This window comes from Trachypithecus francoisi, unplaced genomic scaffold (assembly GCF_009764315.1).
Source record: "Trachypithecus francoisi isolate TF-2019V2 unplaced genomic scaffold, Tfra_2.0 Contig01579, whole genome shotgun sequence".
Taxonomy (NCBI): domain Eukaryota; kingdom Metazoa; phylum Chordata; class Mammalia; order Primates; family Cercopithecidae; genus Trachypithecus; species Trachypithecus francoisi.
Genome location: NW_022681442.1, coordinates 20,359,318 through 20,373,424, shown reverse-complemented (window position 1 = coordinate 20,373,424; position 14,107 = coordinate 20,359,318). Strand labels below are relative to the sequence as shown.

Below are 14,107 nucleotides of genomic sequence, written 5' to 3'. Positions count from 1 at the left end.
TCACAGGAAATCAACCTAGTAGTTCGTTTCAAGTCACAGGTCTCATCTCCTCTTCCGTAACCAGTATTTGGATGTTGGGGGTATGAATGTTGGCTATCCTGCCTGCCATTGGTCTCACGCATGCACAGGTCACAGGTGGGCCTGGAACTTACACCTGATCAGACACAAGACTTAGAGGATTCCCTTCTCCAGCTCTTTTCTTTTGGATTCTCCTATGTACTCTTGGTCTCCCAGGGACCCATTGTCCCATTCCTCTGGACAGAAGGATAGGTTTTCTTTTAGAGTTTTAGTTACTCATGATCCTGCCACCCAGTTCTGCATGACCAATTCAGTCCCTGGGCAGAGTGGTAAGGTAAACGAGCAAAAAAAAAAAAAAGACATTAAGTGTCCTGACATCCCTCTCCAGCTCTGCCCTTCAGAGCACAGGGTCTTCCTTTCCCTGTTCCTATTGCCAGAAAAGACCTTTTTTTTTCCTCCTCAAAGTTGTAGCTGCCTATATGGCTACTGCACATTTCCCTATTTGGGGCCACTCCAGTGGCAGGGTGAGGAGAGTAAAAACAAGACAAATAAGAAAAAATGTTGTTCAGAGAGTTTCTCCACATTTCCTAGCTCGCAGTGGACCTCTCCACCATTCTCTGTCAAAAGAGGGAGCTTCACCCTCTGAGTTGCTCATACCGGCTGGGCTGCTGCTCAGTTCCACAACTGAGGCCTTCCGTGGATCAAATGTGAGAGACAAAAGAGGAAAAAGATCAACAGGAAACTCTCTCATGAGGCTTTCTTCCTCAATTTTTGTTTTCCCTTCCCACTCTGCCTGCTACTGTCTGCTTTTCAGATAGCTGCTTTTTGAATTTTCCAGATGTTTTAGTTGCGCTGTTTAGTGGGACAGAGAGGCTGTAATAGACTTGCTCTATTGCTTGGCATTGGGAGTGGGTCTATCTTTTAAAATTTCTTTTGTTTATCTTTCATTTCTACATGATTGCACAAAGGAGTGCTTCAAAGTCTTGCATTTAAGCCACGCACAGTGGTGTAGGCCTATAGACCCAGCTACCTGGGTGGACTGCTTGAGCCCAGGAGTTTGAGGCCAGCCTGGGCCACATAGCAAGACTCCATCTATAAGCAAAGAGAAGCATGAACTTACAGTGCCACCATCAACTGAAAATATTTGGTGCTTAAAAAAAAGCTGTTATTTAATTTTTTTTGAACATCTGTAACGCTAACAGAAAAGATTCCTCTCAAATACTTCGCAGTGTATAGAAGTTATTAGAAGTTATGTTTTGGTGATTATATGATCATTGTCTAGCATGGAATCTGGTTTATTAAAGATGAAATTATTTTTATGAAGTTAAAGCTCTACCATTCATTCTGGTCAAGTATTCTGGTTGCACAACATAGAAAACAGCTCCAAGAGGCTGAAGTAAAATGGGAAGTAGTTGTATGGTCTCTGAAATCTCATGGAATCCAAGAACAAGAAGCAAGAGGTTCATCTCAGCTTCCTAGCAACAACATTTGGAATTTGGAGTGCTAGGAGAAACCAAGGCAGCTTCTTTCCCATATATTTATTTATTTTTTTTGGTGGGGAGGACTGCATGATTCCTTACATTTATTACTCTCTATTTGCTTAATCCTCTTTCCTTTCTCCACAAAGTTATCAGCTTCTTAGAGACAGTACTGAGTCACTGCATCCATCTTGCCCAAAGCCAGCTCTGCCTCAGGTTAAAATAAATTTCATTTATGTTGAATCAGTCCATTTTCTGTTCTATTTTAGGCAGTTTGAGTTGGCTCAAATTGCAAAAGAAATCACCCTAAAAAACTATTTGCCTCTTTATCCTATTTAAGGTTCCATCAGTTTTGAGATTCCAACTCCCTTCTCTTTCTCTAGATTTTTTTAAATTTTTTTATTTTATTTATTTTTTTGAGACAGAGTCTCGCTCTGTTGCCCAGGCTGGAGTGCAATGGTGCAATCTCAGCTCACTGCAACCTTTGTCTCCCAGGTTCAAGTGATCCTCCTGCCTCAGCCTCTTGAGTAGCTGGGATTACAGGAGTACGCCACCTCGCCCAGCTAATTTTTGTATTTTTGGTAGAGACAGGGTTTCACCATGTTGGCCAGGCTGGTCTGAGCACCTGTTAAACCCAACACTGTCTTATGTACTTTCCATGTATTCACACATTTAATTTGTGAGGGTATGCATGAGGTGTGTGAAACTATTTTCCCCTTTTTCCGTATAAGGAAACTGAAGTCTAGAGAAATTATGTAAATATAGTTATGAAATGGCAGAAGCAGTGCCAGAAGCCAGGTTTCTCTTACTCTAAAGCCTAAATTCTTAACGCCTTCACTCGAATGTCTCCCAGAAACTATCAGGCAGTGGTCTTTTTACCAAGGAAGAGTTTGTGCTTGGTGTTATCAACTAGGAAGAATGGGGAAAAAAAGATTATTTCCAGGGAGCAGTGAGAGCCAGACCATCTCTTAAATATATGTGTGTGCATGTGTGTGTGTGTGTGTGCATGCGTGTATAGGTTTCAGGCGTGGCGTCTCCATGGTTTCTTTGAGTAAATATGAAAGGTGATTTACCTTACCTAATTAGATTAATGGAATATTAGCTTAAGAGTTATTAATGTTGGTGACAAATATCTCCTTTATACCCAGTGGCTCTAGCTCACCTGTTATACCTGAGAACAAGTAAGCATTGCTCACCATAACTGTTTCAAGGTTTGCTTTTTCTCATGCTTCTGGACAAAGCAGACAAGATAATTCACCTGGATGTGGTGGGAAAGGTCACTGCTTTGTGAGGGCTGACTTGGAAGACTGTGGTAGGTGATGTTAAACTTTATGTGTACACACAAGCTCTCAAAAGTCACATTGTAGTGGCAACACAAACATACCCTGCAGGGTGGCACACCAGCGAAGAGCCAGCTGGGAGCCCAATCTTTCTTGGCATCCTCAAGGTGGAGTTGATCCTAGTACCAACTACTGTCTTTTTGGTATTGGCCAGAGGCCCTTGCAGAGATGGAAAACACCTGGCTTAATTTTCCAAGCTGGGGCAGGATGGGTTAGCACATTAGAAAGAGAGAAAGGCGATGGCAGGACTCATCGCTTGTTTTTGTGAGTACAGCAAGACTGATCCAGCAGTCAATGATGAACGTGGCAGGTGGTGAATAAGGCAGCTCCTTACAGCACTCCCGGAGTTGATGCTTTTCTTTTGGCTTCCATTAACCTTCAATAACTATGGGATTTCCAAGGGCTTTAGCACAGGTACAAAGCGGTGGAGGAATTAAGCAATAGCTTAGAGGAAGCAACAGAGTTTTCCCTATTGACTCCCCCTTTCCCCCTTGTCAGCAATACAGTGAGTTGACAGATGTTTGTAGCTTACTGCAGCATTTGGTTCCAGCTGTGCACACGGCATGGGTAGTAGTGGGAACATTGCGTTCCCCACCTGTTCATCATGTTCAGACTAGCGAGTGTGTGTTTAAGTACAGGCTGTGTCCAGGGCGGGCAGGGGAGGGGGTGGGGGAAGGGGGCTGTCCTGTTTATGTGTGTGTGTGTGTGTGTGTGTGTGTGTGTGTCCAAATTGCTTCTATTTGTGAGGATTTTGTCATAGCCTAGGAGTCCAGGCTAATAGAGTCATGTTTTCTTTTTCTTAGTCAACTCTTCTTTTCAAAAAGTAAGCAACTAATATTCTCTCTCAGCCAGCTCCCTTGCTTCTGTTAGATGAAGTCGCCATCAAAGATATGGAAGTCAAGACAAATTTTGGTATTGCCTGACACTTTAATTTCACATATAACTCGAGGACAGATGATTTATCTTAAGAAGCTTTCTTTTATTGGTAAATTACCTAGCTGATAGTTACAATTTATCTTCTTCTACTTACATATTCCTTTTAGGAAAAAAGAGAATGAGAGAATCCTATACTCATATCCTTGAATTAGTTAAGCTACCTCAACTATTAAGAAATCCTGATTTTGGAATAAAATGCTAGCCATCATAGTCACCAACTTCACCAACTTTGGGCCCCTCTTGCCTCTTTGATAGCGTCAGTGTAAGTAGAATTCATTCATTCATTCATTCACTCATTCATTCATTCATCACACAAACATATATCAAGCATCCATGCTCGTGTGTCTTATATTTTAGCATTTATTGAATTACCCATGCACTTGCTAAAAATGCAAATACCCAGGCCCTGACTTCATCCTACTGAATCAGAATCTCCAAGGAGTAGGTACTAGAAATATGATTTTTAAAAAGTCTGTTTTAGAGGTACTCTAGGAATACAGGGATGAAAAGGACAGTCCTTTCTCCCTGCTAGATCATCATACAAATGAATAGATAAGCTAGAGCAAGGAAAGTCCATCTAAGCCATGATAAAATATGTATGGCACCCATGACAGAGAGAAGTTGCTTCTACTAGGAGGAGGAGGGGTTGCCTAACCAGTTGGTGTAGTACTTGCTCTCCATCAGCTTGGGGAATGGCCAGTCTCCTAGAGTGTATGTGATGTTGCCTCCAAGAGTGGGCATTAGATACAGAAAGAAGGAATACATCTTGCCCTGTACTGTCCTAATCTAGCAGCCATCAATGGACTGAAAGGAAAGGGCTAGAAGGAGGATTTGCCAACTTGTCAATGCTCTCATTTCTGATGAACATTTTGCAGGTTTCTCTTTGGCAGTGCGATCAAGGCTGGAGATTCACAGTAAGGAACTTAAAAAGCTCATTGGGCTTACCACCAGGAAAAATGGAGTTTGGCTCTGTCCTTGCCATTTATTAGCTGGGCAGTTTACTTAGTCTGTTGCCTAGTTTCCCCCATCTACAAAAGCAGATAATAATATCTACATTACAGGATTGTTTTGGGAATTATATGATATATAATACATAAACTGCTTGACATTGTGCCTGGCATGTGGTCAGTGCTAATAAGTAGTATTTATTTTTAGTAATAATATAAATAATAATGGACCCCCATTTGGGTCCCCAGAAATGACTCCTTCTCAGGCCATCAAACCCAAACTCCATATTTACAGTGACTCTCAACTATTTGCTCTGTCCCAGCTCCCTGGAGGGCTATGACACTGTCATAGCAGTCTCACTGGCTCAGGGCAGTGATTCTCACTCTGGGGTCTATTCTTTCTAGCTTTGTTTTTATTTCCCCTGTTGATTCTGAAATTAGATAGGAAGGAGAGCAGTGTGTTGGAAGCAGAGGTGGAGATGGTAAGTGATGGTTTCCCAAGACTCAGTCCCCAAGATCTGCAAACAGCAACACAGCAAACCCCAGATTGCCATGGGCTCTGATTTTTGTCTCTTAGCATGAGTGGAGCCATGTTTCCATCCGAGCCTAATGGCGATGTCCACAGCCCCTGCCAAGAGCCTCAGAGCAGAGACTTTAGTAGAAGATGGAAAATGAGTGACTCAACATAGTGAAGAAATTCTCCAACTCCTCAGCTTCCTTTAGATTGTCCAGAAAGGGAGATTAGAAGGGGTTCTCAGAACTAAGACTGGAAAGGGAGTTTATACCATTAGGGCAAAGATTGGGAGACGAAGGTACTGAAGTCAAATGAGACTTCTGTGAAATACTTTGGAAAGCACAGATTTTGAGACTGACTACATGAACAGCAGCAGCATCAATAACTGTATCACTGGTGCAGGCTGCAGACATCGGCTGGGAATGAAGGTGATTCTCAGGGCCCTTAATTTAGCCCTCAGCCCCCAGCCAGACCTAAGCCTGCAGCTGGCTGCACAGAGAGGCAGCCTGTTCCATCCTTGGAATTCCAGCTTAGGTGACTACATAAGGCATTTTGGTTTAGTGGTTCCTTAAATAAGACGACGTTCCTTTAAGTTTAATCTCTCTCCTGTTGAAATTTCCTACCCTCCTGGGCTTTACCCGTTAAACTGCTGCTCATTTGAAAAGCGCAGCCAGCAGGGTGCAAACTAGTGCTCTAGTGACCGTTAAAATCTATCCTGGGACAGCTAGCACGCACGGAAAAACTTGCCATTCGCCGCACCCCCCACCCCCCGCTACTCTTATCAGAGAGAACATGGAAAATATTCTCCCTTCATTGGCTACTCCCTCCTCCCCTTACTGAAGGATGGTGTGTGTACATCTGAATGGGGGTGGGATGCGGGGGATGGAGTTTAGCTTTGGGTCCTCAACAAAAACATAATGGTTCCCAGTAGGCCAGAGCGGGGCAACCAAGGAGGCAGAATCCTGGCCTCTCTCGGATCTGCAGGAAGGGTGGGCTGTGCGGGTCCAGGGTGGGATGCCCGTTCTGGCCGGCGGTGCCTGCTGAGCCCTTCCTGATGTGACTTTATTAGACAAACCCCCACTCCCGCCAGGGGTAGACACAAGAGTATCTGCTTTAGGAAGATTTCTACAACACGACAGGGTGTAATTCAAAACCTGGGTTCTCCTTTCCTGAGCTCAGAAACCAATTTGTTCTGAGATAGGAGAAGGCTCTGTAGGCAGATAGACCTAAGAGACGGGAGGAGGCGCCTGGCGTCAGCGGGTCGCTTCTCAGCCGTGACCACGAGCGGCCAGCAGGTGTCAGTGCGTCCTCGCTTTGCCCTGGCGTTCGGCTCCTGGACCCCTCCCCACCTCTGTCTAAGGGGGCGCGGTCCAGACCCCCGGTCGCGCGTGTCCCGCAGACAGCTTCGTGGCTGGGAGGACACGTAGCCCCTTCTTCTCCAAGCCGAGGTCCGAACTCTGGCCTGTGCCACTTCCCCATAGGTGCTGTCCATTCCGGCCGGGGGTTCCATCCGAACCCGCGCCTTCCTCCCTCTCCAGCACCCCTTTCTCCCCAGCCGCCAGGAGCACCTGCGGACCGGGTCGGCTCTGGCCCGGAGCTGGGCTTCTCCAGATGTAACCCACACCGGAGGGTACTTCCCTCGATTTGGGCAGGGATTCCTCTCCACTTTTTCTTCCCTTTTCTCCCAAGATCCAGCTCCTTGGGGGCACTCACGGGTGCCCGTCGCGTTCTGCTCCGTCGGCCCGGAGCTGCATGGCCAACTCCCAGCAGGGGCCGCTCCCCCGCTCCCCCAACTACCGGGCTCCCTCTTTAAGCCTCTCGCTCAAGGTACGCGCCTCTCCAAAGGGCTGGTCCCGCCTGAGGGCAACTCTCCCCGAGGTCCAGCGCTGGGCGCTGGCGCTAGACTGGCCGAGGGGTGGTGCGAGGGGCGGGGGAGGGTCGGCTTCCCACGTGGGGGCTGACGCTGGCTGCTCAGCAACGCCGGCTTGATCCTGGGGCTATAAAACGAGTCCACCGTGAGCGCAGCGGAGCAGCAGCAGCTCCGGCTCCGTGCAGACGCCCAGCAGCCGGCGTGCCGCCGCCCGGCCGCTCCAGCGCCTTCTTCCCCCAGCCTTGCGCTCCAAGCCCAACTAGTGCTGTCGTCGGACCCCGGCCCATCCAGTCGCGCTCGGCGCCCACCTGGCGGACGCCCAGGAGACACTGCCTCCGTCGCGGCTCCTGGAGAGCTGATCGTTCACCTGCCCCGACCCGCCTGAGGACGGGGGTGCCTTCATGCGGTGCCCACACTCCTCACCCCGCCGCCGCCGCCGCCCCCGAGCTCCGCACAGTGCGCCCCAGCCCCAGCAGGGCGCACAACTTTGGAAGTCTCGCGGCGCTCCGAGAGGCGGCAGGGTCCGCGCCCCAGCCCCGGGCCGGGCCCGGCCAGAACCGCAGCGTCTGGGGGAAGCCAGAGAGTCGGTAATCGCTTCGGGGATATAAGGAGACAGACATAGGACCCCAAGCTCGCATCAGCACCTCTCGGCTGCCTCCCGGGGTGGGGGCGGGCCCCGCACACGGTAAGACCTCTTGCTTTCGCTCAGGCTCAAGAGTCAAGATATAGATATCGATATGTATATATATATTTAATTTCCTGTCATCCTTCCAAGTTATCAGGCCACCGATGATTTTTGTTCTCCCTTCTTGAAGAATAAATCTCTTTACCCATCGGCTCTCCCTACTCTCTCCCGCCGCTTAGAAATAAAACTTGGCTGTGTTAGGAGCTCGGAGCGAGAAGGCGCCCACCGAGAGCGTCCAAAGCGCGAGCCAGGCGCAGTTCGCGGGACCCGGGCCATGGGCCGCTAGCGGTCCCCCAGCTCGGGCCCAGCCTCCCTGCGGCCCCCTCCCTATGTGAGCCGCAGCCAGGCGAGCGGGGCGCCGGAGGAAGAGGAGGACCCACGGGCGCCGGGCCGGAAGGCAGCTGGCAGCAGGCCCAGGCGAGCGGGCGCCCGCGTTCATGTTCCGCCAGGAGCAGCCGCTGGCCGAGGGCAGCTTTGCGCCCATGGGCTCCCTGCAGCCGGACGCGGGCAATGCGAGCTGGAACGGGACCGAGGCGCCGGGGGGCGGCGCCCGGGCCACCCCTTACTCCCTGCAGGTGACGCTGACGCTGGTGTGCCTGGCCGGCCTGCTCATGCTGCTCACCGTGTTCGGCAACGTGCTCGTCATCATCGCGGTGTTCACAAGCCGCGCGCTCAAGGCGCCTCAAAACCTCTTCCTGGTGTCTCTGGCCTCGGCCGACATCCTGGTGGCCACACTCGTCATCCCTTTCTCGCTGGCCAACGAGGTCATGGGCTACTGGTACTTCGGCAAGGCTTGGTGCGAGATCTACCTGGCGCTCGACGTGCTCTTCTGCACGTCGTCCATCGTGCACCTGTGCGCCATCAGCCTGGACCGCTACTGGTCCATCACACAGGCCATCGAGTACAATCTGAAGCGCACGCCGCGCCGCATCAAGGCCATCATCATCACCGTGTGGGTCATCTCGGCCGTCATCTCCTTCCCGCCCCTCATCTCCTTCGAGAATAAGCGCGGCCGCGGCGGCCCGCAGCCGGCCGAGCAGCGCTGCGAGATCAACGACCAGAAGTGGTATGTCATCTCGTCGTGCATCGGCTCCTTCTTCGCTCCCTGCCTCATCATGATCCTGGTCTACGTGCGCATCTACCAGATCGCCAAGCGTCGCACCCGCGTGCCACCCAGCCGCCGGGGTCCAGACGCCGCCGCCGTGCCGCAGGGGGCCGCCGAGCGCAGGCCCAACGGCCTGGGCCCAGAGCGCGGCGCGGGCCCGGGGGGCGCGGAGGCCGAGCCGCTGCCCACTCAGCTCAACGGCGCCCCTGGCGAGCCCGCGCCGGCCGGGCCGCGCGACGCCGACGCGCTGGACCTGGAGGAGAGCTCGTCGTCTGACCACGCCGAGCGGCCTCCGGGGCCCGGCAGACCCGAGCGCGGCCCCCGGGGCAAGGGCAAGGCCCGGGCGAGCCAGGTGAAGCCGGGGGACAGCCTGCCACGGCGCGGGCTGGGAGAGACGGCGATCGGGACGGCGGCGGCAGGGCCGGGGGTGGAGCGCGCTGGGGCCGCCAAGGCGTCGCGCTGGCGCGGGCGGCAGAACCGCGAGAAGCGCTTCACGTTCGTGCTGGCCGTGGTCATCGGAGTGTTCGTGGTGTGCTGGTTCCCCTTCTTCTTCACCTACACGCTCACGGCCGTCGGGTGCTCAGTGCCGCGCACGCTCTTCAAGTTCTTCTTCTGGTTCGGCTACTGCAACAGCTCGCTGAACCCGGTCATCTACACCATCTTCAACCACGACTTCCGCCGCGCCTTCAAGAAGATCCTCTGCCGCGGGGACAGGAAGCGGATCGTGTGAGGTTTCCGCCGGCGCCCGCGTAGACTCACGCCGACTGCAGGCAGCGAGGCACCGAGGGGTGCTCAGCCCCAGGGCACTCAGAAACCCGGGCCCTGTCTGCTCTGCGTTTCCTCTGGGGTGGCTCTGCAGCCTCCTGCGGGCGGGCGTCTGCTGCTCCTACAAGGGAAGCGTTCTTGCTGCCAGACCCACACATCCCCAGTTGTTGGTTTGGCAACTCTTGACCTGGAGCCATCTTCCTGGTGGGCCACCCCTAATCAGTATTGCTTCCTGAAGGTATTTTCACCTTCTTCCCCTGGTACAGCCCTCACAGCTCTTCAGAGCAAGCACTGGACTACAAGGGCATGGCTCAGAAAAGGTTAATGGATGGTTACCTACGGGGTTACCTAGCCCTGGCTAATTCCCCTTCCATCCCGAACTCTCTCTCTCTCTTTTTTAAAAACCACTCAGGGCAGCCCTGCCTGCCCTCCCCACCACCCCCTCCACACTGTAAATAGACACTATTTTTGATAGTACACATGGGGACCCCATATCTCTTGACCTTGGTTTTGACGGTGAAATCCTGGCCTTGGGAGAGATGCCTTCCAGGCAGACACAGCTCTCTGGTTCAGGCCAAGCCCCATTTGCAATGCAAGCCCTTTCTGGTGTTATGATGTCCCTCTATGTCGTCCTTTTCACCAGCAACTGGTGACTGTCCCTTTGACACGGACCTGCTTTGAGATTTCCTGACAGGGAAAAGATTTCTGTCCATTTTTTTTTTCCTGTGCCTAACAGCATAATTGCCTTTTCCTATGTAAATATTATGATGATGGATCAAGACATAAGTAAATGAACCTTTCTGCCTCACATCAGCCCTGTGTATAAAGCCATTATTCTCTGATGCACTGTTCGCCCCAGTAACTCACTTTAAAACCTCTCTTTTCAGTGTTCCCTCTCTCCCTGCAGGGCCACTGCTTGAAGAAGAGTATGTATGTTTCTGTCTTGTATGTATGTGCGCCCCTCCTGCCCCAAAAGTGCTGACTATGGGGAAATCTTTTAGCTGCTTAGACACCAAGGAGTGGAGATTATGTGGAAGAAGCAAACCTGATACAATTTGCCCAAGGTAAACAGTTTGAAAAGACAAATGGACCTGCCAAACTGTACAGTTCCCGCCCCAAGAGCTGTTAGGTATCAAAGTGTGGTCCTTTCCCCCCTCCCTACTTTTCTGGTTGAGATCATGTCATTGATGAACTGCCAAAGTCAGGGGAGGAGGGCGGAGACCTTGTGTTTACATCTGCGTTTCTACATGTTTTAGACAGAGACAATTTAAGGCCTGCACTCTTATTTCACTAAAGAAAAACTAATGTCAGCACATGTTGCTAATGACAGTGGATTTTTTTTAAATAAAAAAGTTTACAGATCAAATGTGAAATAAATATGAATGAAGTGGTCCTCTTGTCTGTTATCTGAGTTTTCAAAAGCTTTAAGACTTTGGGAACATCTGATTTTATGAATTTTTTAAAAATAAAAAATGTACATGATAAAATTTTTTTAAACGTTCGATCAATAACAAAGCTACCATTTCCTAAGTGTTTCTGACATGCTAGACACTGTGGTGAACTGGTTGTAGGCATTGCCTCGTTTACTTTTCTCAAGAACCCTATGAGGTAAGTTCTATTACAATCCCCATTTTTCAGGTGAAGAAACTGAGTCTCAGAGCAAGTGACTTGCCCAAGGTTAACAAGCGATGGAAATGCATTGTACCTAGTTTTATCTCGTTCTAGGGCCTGTACTCTTAACCCCAGAACCTTTCCAGAGTTTTGGCATTAGCCCTTCTCAGAACACTCCCAGTGGAGAGGTGTCTATGCAGTGTGCTATCTACACCAGGTGTGAGATAGATCCCAAGTATGTAATATACACAAGGTGTATACATACCCCAGTGTCTATATGACCTAATGTGTCTATATGCCTCAAAGTGTGTATCTACTCCAAAGTGTGGTATATGCACCAAGTGTGGAATATATCCAAAATGTATATCTCACCTTAAAGCACGGTAATATATGACATGTAACATATACTCCGTAGTGTGGTTATGCACAAAGTATGGTCTAAACACCTGAATAGAACCATGTATTAGTTGGTGGTTTCTGGTTTGAATTGTCTTTGGCCAGAAGGCATGCATCCTTCTTGTTGCATTGCTGTAATAGCAAAGTCTGCTCTGCGGTCTAGGAGGGCTTATGGTCCTCACACTATGGTTATGGCACTTTGAAGCTGGAAGGGGCCTTAGCAATCCAGGAGTCCAACCCCTCATCTGACAGATGAGAGGACAAATGCAGATTCAAGAGGAAGCGACTTGCTCAGGATCCCATGGCGCTAGGTGACAGGGCTCTGGCTCCAGGCTGCCTGGGTTAGGGAGCAGCTGAGAGATGTGTATATAGTCAGATGCAGTACTGATGAATAGCCACTCATGGAGGAGGGGGTTTGAGGGGCAAACCCAAGCATCAGGCTGTGGTTTTGGGGGAGGCCAGCTTTTGTGAGCCCAGCCACCTGTAATATGTATGGATCAGCTTTGGACTCCCCCCAGAAGCAGGTCCTCTGCACCCTCTGGGCTGTACATGCAGCATCTCCTCATCTTCCTTTGCTTCTCTGGTGCAGGAGAGGGTGTCTGTGTATGCAGCGGTGGGAGGGTGGAGAGCCCTGAGAAACGATCTGGGCACTGAGGGGTCTGGGAGAGGGAAGACCATGGCTCTGAGGGGGTGAGGAATTTCTGCTGTCACCTGGATCCTCTGAGCCGGCAGACACGAGGATGGCCAGGTGCTGGGCTCCAGTGACCCTGGCTCAGAGGCTTCAAAAACCAGCCTCCTGGCCTGTGGCGCCAAGGCTGGCTCCCTGGTCTGGTTCTGTGGCCTGCTCCCCATCCCACCCTCACCCCAACCTCTCTTGTCCCTCCTCACTCCAGTGCACCCATCGCCCCAAAGGCAAACAGTGCCAGACAATAGCCTGCCTGGCAGGCCCCCAGGCCCCAGGCTGTGTGTCCCAGCCACAGGAGCAGATACAAACACTGCTTGCTGTTGACTCTCAGCTCTGCCCTGTCTGCCAGGGAAGTGTTTGCCTTGCCTCCACTCCCAGAGGGGGCAGAAGCATGGGCTGTGGTGCTACACGGAGGGGCCTCTGGTGTCATGCTCCTTCCTCCTCGATACAGAAGCAGAGAAGCCTCAGAGGTGGATGGAGGCATCAGAAAGTGGGGGAGAGAGGGCTGGATCCCAGGCATGGATGGGTTTCTGAGTTCACAGTAGGAATCACTGTTTATTCATTTGCAAAGGGCTTAAGCAACAGTCTGGCAAGGTGTGGGGTGGGGAGGGAAATTGAGGCAAAATGGCTCCCACAGGGATCTTGGCTTAAAGAGCAGGAGATAAGACTCTAACCCCCACATTTTCCTGTGCATAGTATCTGTTCCCGAGTATCTGGGCCAAGAGGGTCTGTCTTCGTGGCTGAATCTCCTGTTTTATGTGACTTTGGTTGGGATATCGAAAGTCATTGGCTTTTGGGTCTGAAGTGTGTCTTGCTAGATTTACTCCTGCAAGTGCACTGGGTTGGGGGAAGGGTAGTGCCTTCATTTGAGTCTGGGCACAAGCACGATCTCCCCAAGGCTTTGTTCAATTTCTTCTGTGCCAAAAGGCTGGAGGAGAGAATGATGAAAACATGGCTTAGGCTTTCCTCTGTCTAGGACCCTATAATCAAATCAGAGATTTAGAGCCAGAAGCATCGTCATCAGTCCTTAACTCTTACCTTGTACTGGCAGATCAAGGGACCTGGGACCTAGAACAGCTGTTGGTTATGTAGCATTCCAGGAGCCCTTGAACCCACTCCTCCCTGTGACTCTCCGTCTGATGCCACGTACACCCAACATGAATTCTATTTTGTTTTGGGATGTGGTGAGTGGCTAATCCACCCCACAGGACCCCCTGTGCCTGCTTTGTGTCATGGACCATCCTAGGCATTGCAGGGCAGTTTTCTTCCTTCCCTGCATGCACTGTGCAAAACTCACCACTTGTCCCTGTGGAGTGAGATGAGGGCCCGCCTCTGCCCTCTGGAAGCTTTGGAGATACATGGGAAGCCAGGATGTGCCTGTGAAAATCACTAATTAGCCACACACAGTGACAGTGTGGCAGTAGGGGAGAGGATGCCATGTGCCTACCAAGGATAATGGGCGTCTGTACTGTGAGTGAGCGGTGGGGGAGAGGTGGCTGTGGCTGGGAGCTCAGAGCATAGAATGTGGGAGTTGGGATGCCCACACTTTGAGAAGGAAGCCCGTGAAGGAAGCTCTGGTTCTAGCAGCTGAGTCCTGTGGGACCAGTGCCAGGCCTGGGCAGTGGCACCTGGGCCCAGGTCAGACCTCAGCTTTCATCCAACTTTATCCTTGGGGATGGCATGACAAGGTCCTGTCCCCATTCAGGGACACCTGTAAGGAAGTCTACCTCCTTGACTCAGTAGCATAATAGGATCCA

The 14,107-nt window shown here is 51.0% G+C and overlaps 1 protein-coding gene across 1 annotated transcript; it reads left to right on the top strand.

The window, feature by feature from the left end:
* The first annotated feature begins 4,183 nt into the window (after nt 1-4,183).
* ADRA2A (adrenoceptor alpha 2A) lies at nt 4,184-11,145 on the top strand. Its single transcript, XM_033182967.1, has one exon. It carries the CDS (start codon nt 8,226-8,228, stop codon nt 9,621-9,623), a length of 1,398 nt encoding a protein of 465 aa, XP_033038858.1. The 5' UTR covers nt 4,184-8,225; the 3' UTR covers nt 9,624-11,145.
* The last annotated feature ends 2,962 nt before the right edge of the window (nt 11,146-14,107 follow it).

What these genes read in the sequence shown, in the direction of transcription:
- ADRA2A (XM_033182967.1), top strand. Translation starts at nt 8,226, where the DNA reads ATGTTCCGCCAGGAGCAGCCGCTGGCCGAGGGCAGCTTTGCGCCCATG.